The 5,866-nt window shown below is 35.2% G+C and overlaps 1 protein-coding gene across 1 annotated transcript; it reads right to left on the bottom strand.

The window, feature by feature from the left end:
* LOC137748411 (uncharacterized) lies at positions 1-2,908 on the bottom strand. The gene is made up of 4 exons (XM_068488555.1): positions 2,317-2,908; positions 1,744-2,008; positions 703-1,608; positions 1-587 (listed from the first exon to the last, which is right to left on the bottom strand). Exons 1-4 carry the CDS (start codon positions 2,805-2,807, stop codon positions 510-512), a joined length of 1,740 nt encoding a protein of 579 aa, XP_068344656.1. The 5' UTR covers positions 2,808-2,908; the 3' UTR covers positions 1-509.
* Positions 2,909-5,866: the final 2,958 nt, after the last annotated feature.

Consider the following 5,866-nt stretch of genomic DNA (forward strand, 5'->3'; position numbering starts at 1 on the left):
CACTAAACAGCACAATATATCCCAAAGTCATACGCAACACATTTAGGTAACGGTGTCCTCCCTAACATAATACGTACAATTTACTGCGACAATTTACCACACGTACGGAAATGCATAGATTTGATAGTAGAACATGGACAAGTCATTAAACAGAAAAGCCGTCTATGAAAATGGTTGCACCAACATATCAAGAAAATAGGAGGACAAACGCAAGGAAATAGTGCAGAGTTGTGGAAAGGAAATATAACTTGACAAATATCTCCATGCTGCTCGTGATCATCTAAATCCACTGACTCGAGTCACACGAGTTGCCACGATTTTCATCTCGTCCCATGAATAAGGTACAAGCTTTTGTATTCCCTTGATGAGAATATAAAGATTATCAAAATAATTAGTTCGTGCTCCAAGAACAACAGATAGAGCCAATTCGAATAACGTGTCCCCTTGAAAGTAGAGGACTTTCAAAACGAAATTCATTTTCTGATACATGTTCAGTGGTTGTAAGATGGTCAAAGGGTATAGCTGGGCCACTTTTGAACTTCGTTGTCTGGTAGAATAACTTGCAATTCAGTGCGCTGAAGAGATTCCTGCAAATTAAATAAAGTATAGATAACTAATTACTAACAGTTATGATCTGAATGCTATCTCAAGTATTAACAAAATGAATTTTCATTTCAAGAGAAATTAAGAAGAGAGAGCAACCTCGTTCAACCAATTATTTTTCAGCTTTGCCACTTCATCTCCACTTAGTTTAATGCAATTAGTCAACTCTAGACGCTCAAGCATCGGGGGCAATTTTGGAATTTTCTCCAATGATGTGCAATCATCCAGATATAAGTCACATAGGCTTGGTGGAAGGACTTGTGGAATTTTTCGAAGCCTCCTGCAACCACTCAATCTAAGTTTCACTAAGTTGACAAATTTGTTAATGCAATCCGGAAGACTAACAAAATTGTTTCTCGACAGATCAAGGCTTGCTAATGTGAACCAGCAACCAAGAGGCACAAGGAAATCACTTTTTGATAAATTGCATCCTCCCAAATCAAGATCAAATAGGTTGGGAAGGGCTAATGTGATAGAGTTGCAAGATGAAACTTCATCAAACTGCACCTCATGATTCCCAAATGTCACGAGTTTTGGGCACTTACCGAAATGAACTTGAATCAGATCTTGCAACCCATATATATGATGTAATGATGTACCTGTAAGGTTCTCACATTCATCGGCTTTCAATCTTTGAAGCCCAGTAAGATATGCAATTGATGAAGGCAATTCTCTTATGCCACTTTGTCGTATATCCAAATCCGTTAGAGATTCCATCTTGCCCTCTTCTATTTCTGGGAAACTCTCGAGCCTTGTGCAACCTTTTAGATAAAGCCATTCAAGGGATCTCAATCCAAGTCTTGTTACAAACCTCTTCAGCTTAGAGCACCCATTAAGATTCAAGTAAACAAGTTTATCAAGGTATCCAATAGAATCATCAACCTCAACCAAACTTTTACAATCACTTAGAACCAAGTGCTTTAGATTTGGGCTTCCAGATAAGTCGGGGATTTTTTGTAAGAATTCGCAGCCTTTGAAATTCATAGATGTAAACTCTGTCGAATTCTGTGAAACCAAAATCAAAACAAAACAATCACACGCTTTAAAAAAACATAATGAAACACTTGAATAGTTTTTTTTTTTTTGGAAATAAAAAATATGTGTAAATAAATAATGGTTCAAAGAATTTAAAGTATGTACCTTAAACCCCTTCAATTGTCTCATGCCCTTGTGTGACATATCCAAACTAACTTGTTGCACGACATCATCCCAGGCATCATAACTTTTTTGAAGTACTCTTTGAATATCTCTGAAAGGTTCTCCTTTATAAGAATCGTAACTATCCAAAGTAGTTTGCAAACGATCTATACTTTTCTTACTCTGATGAGAACCTTTCACATATGTGCCATCAGGTACTCGAACTAAGATATCATTAACAATGTCATTGATAATTGTAGTTTCATAGCTAGCAGTTCAAAACAAATAACACATTTAATCAGTGAACTATCTTTTTTGCTGTATTTCAGAGATGTAAAAACAAACAGAGGGAAATATTACAAACATAGAGATATATTATACGATATTAACAAAAAGTGTACTTGAAATTTTTTCTCTGTTTCTTATCCAATATGCACTAATACTTACTAATAAAGTCCAGTATGTGTCACTTGCTAAAGATATAAAGAGTAAAAATGAAACACAAAACTACATTGATGACATTATTGTAGGAAATTAACTACATAAATACACGGTAAGCGGAAGAAATGTACGTACTCTCCCTCCTTGACAGGAAATCCTGACAAATTTGCTACTTCTGTAAGAGCACTCTTCCACACAGGCACCTTCTCGTTGTTGTTGTCGGATTTGCTCACAAGTTCAGTAAACGCTTTACCGAAACTACTCTCTTGCTTTCGTACATGGGACGGTTCCACTTTGTAAAAAACTGGCAAAACTATTTGTTGCTTTGAATCTTTACATTGAAGAATCCTAACGAGCTCTTCCAAGCACCATGACGAAGATGCATAGGTTTGAGAGAATATGACAAGAGAAATTCTTGATTCTTCAATTGCTTTGAGGAGTGCTGGTGCTATTTCTTCTCCTCTTCTAAGTTCACGATCAATGAAGGTCTTGATTCTCTTATTAACCAAAGCATTGTATAAATGATCTGTAAAATTAGTGCGTGTATCCTCTCCTCTAAAACTCAAAAACACATCATATTTCCATGAAGGAGGCAAGGAAGAAGAAGTGACCAGTTGATTGGCCATTGAAGAATTAAAGCATGGTAACCTAAAGAAAAGAGCCTCTCAAAGAATTGGAATGTGCAGTATGGTATGACAATGGCCTCTTGTTATATCAATCCCCATGCTTATCTTCCTACCTACTACCTTCCAATGTGAATGTGGTCAAGTTGAAGGAGAGGAACTTTCCCCGACAACTTTGTTATATCAATCCCCATGCTTATCTTCCTACCTACTACCTTCCAATGTGAATGGGGTCAAGTTGAAGGAGAGGAACTTTCCCCGACAACTTCATTTTCACTTATTGAGTATTTTAATTGCTGGCCTACGGCATGCGATGCAACAACACATATATATATATATATATATATATATATATATTACACAATGAAAGCACCGTTGCTTCCCTGTCTTATATTACAGTTAGTCTTCACTTCACATTGGTAACACTAATAAACAAAAACCTCGCATGTGCGTCCGTAAACAAAATATATAATATAAAAATTAAGAATGAAGTTTCCCAAAGCCTAGTCGTTTGCGATCTAAAAATTAAGGCATTTACTATAATACTTCGACGTATGAGATGCATCAGTATTTGAGACGTTAGATTGAAATTGTCAAGATCTAGCCATATGAATCTAACAATTCAAATGTTTCATGCATTTTATACACAAGTGTATTGTAGAATTTTTGCTACTTTTTTTTAGACAAACAATAGTGTTACTGGGTGATTTTTTTTTACTAAATTAGAATTGTATCCTCACCCTTTGGTCATGTATCTTTACTTATACTAATCATGATGTGTTTACTTACCTTACAATTAATACAAACCTATGAGGATTTGATTGTCAAATCATAATCGGATTTTACTTTAAGTTTATACAATCACATTCCTAATTAATAATTTTGTTCACAACAATCGCCCTTGAGTATGTACAACTTAAGAAGTAGTCGCATCGGGTTTTTCTTGATTAGGGAATGGAGTTGTGTCGTTAGTTCTCGATAGATATAATAATTGCTAAATCGAGTCTCATTGTAAATTTCTCTCGTACCGTCGAGGTTCTCCAAAAAAAAAAAAAAAAAAAAAAGTCTCATTGTAAGGGGCGCTATCAAAAAGAAAATCTCACAAAAACCTTGCTATGGTAATCCATTGGACTGAAGGAGAAAAAAGTGAGTTAATGCAGGATGTCGATGTTTCACATTTTCAGGAGGATCAATAAAGCTTACAAAGGTATGACTAACCCAAGTGTCTCATCAAAACATCATCAAGTTACCAAAAGCCCAATAAAAAAATTGCGCCTAATTGTAAGAAAAATGGTACATTAAAGTCATTAGAATATACTTCAGAATACTCCCTCTGAGTTCAAAAAACTCCCTTGATTTGCCATAGGAGAATTAAAGCCAGATAAGCTAAAGGAAAGAGTCACTCACAGAATTGGAATATGCAGTATTGTATGGACAATGGCTCTATATTGTTATATCAATCCTCAATCTTTTCTTCCTAGCATGTAATGTAGTCAAGTTAAAGAAGAGGAACTTTCGTGGCAGCTTAATTTCAAAAATGATTTCTGCCAAGCATTTTCCTACTTTTCATCTTTCATTGTGTCAACTTCATTTCAAAAAAAATGAATTTGCATAATGTGATTTAAGAAAATAGTCTCTTTCGCATTACATTTCAAGTATTTTCCTTGTTCTTAAAATAGTATCCATTCAGTCAATAATAGCTTAGCCTTAATTTCCACTCGTTAACTTTTTTAATTGTTGGCTTACGGCATCCGATGGATCAGCATGGATGTGGACTCAACAACTTAATTGTTCTTTTAATCAGATAACTACACATCATTGCTTCTGTTATATTATAGTTTGTAATAATAATAATAAACCATTGACCGAAAAAAAAAAAAAAAAAAATCTCGCGTGCCCGTCCTTAAGTTAATAAAAATGAAGTTCCCCATAAAACTGATGTATGAGATATATTTAGAGATGGCAATTTAATCCATTAAACTCGATAACCATGATTAATTCTTTATTAACGTCTTATTGTTCTTCAGGTTCCATTTTTATTAAAAGTTTGTAAAATAAGAACACTATGCTGAAATTCATAAAGAAGAAATGCACTATTTATTTTTACTTCAAAGTTTATATGTTGAATTAACTCATTAAAAATACAAAAATAAAGATTTATGCAGCCATCAAACTGTGAATGACTACTCCCAATAATAACTTAATAACTTAGTATTTTCCTTAGTTCGTAAAATTTAGTATTCTTTCAGCCAATAATAACTTAACCTTAATTTCCACTACTTGACTTTTTTTAATTGCTGGCGTACGGCTCCGATGCAACAACGTTAATTTCCACTTGTTGACTTTTTTTTAATTGCTTACTGCTCCGATGCAACAACATAAATATATTAACCATATGAAAGCGTCGTTGCTTCTCGATCGTATATTACAGTCTTCCGTTCACATGCGCCTCCGTAAACAAAGTATATAATCTAGTTGTCTGCGATCTAAAAATTAGGGTTTTTAACTTTTTATTATAATACTTATTTGAAAAGTTAAACTGAAACTGTGAAGATACAAATCTAACAATTCCAATGTTTCATGCTGTTGACTCTAAAAATTACAAAACCTACGTGGCGCGCAGGCCGAGTAACTAATAAGCTAACTACGTCCTTAGGTTGAATGCGGGGTGTGCCAACTCGTCGGCCGAGCTCGGCCGAGGAGTAAAATTCGTTGATGTCGCGTTGAGCGCGTTGTTGACTTCTTTATCTTGCGACTGCGACCGAGGAAGGAACACTCTTGGTCTCTGGGTTCTAAAGCCTGAAGACAAGGCTACTAATTCTGCGAAGTTCACAAATCGTCGGAGCCCGATTCGGTCACTGTGATTATATTCGTAAGAGTATAAGCACGTCGAATCGAGACCAAACTATATGGACACAGGTACTCAAATGTGATGTATGTCTTGATGGTGAATGTAGTTCGGCCGTTGGAATACCGAACTCTAAAACTCACTTGTGAGTATCCAATCATACAATCACTCGGCGTCCAGTACACCGAATAACGCAATTCGTAACACCTCACTA

Source organism: Pyrus communis, chromosome 10, assembly GCF_963583255.1.
Source record: "Pyrus communis chromosome 10, drPyrComm1.1, whole genome shotgun sequence".
Taxonomy (NCBI): domain Eukaryota; kingdom Viridiplantae; phylum Streptophyta; class Magnoliopsida; order Rosales; family Rosaceae; genus Pyrus; species Pyrus communis.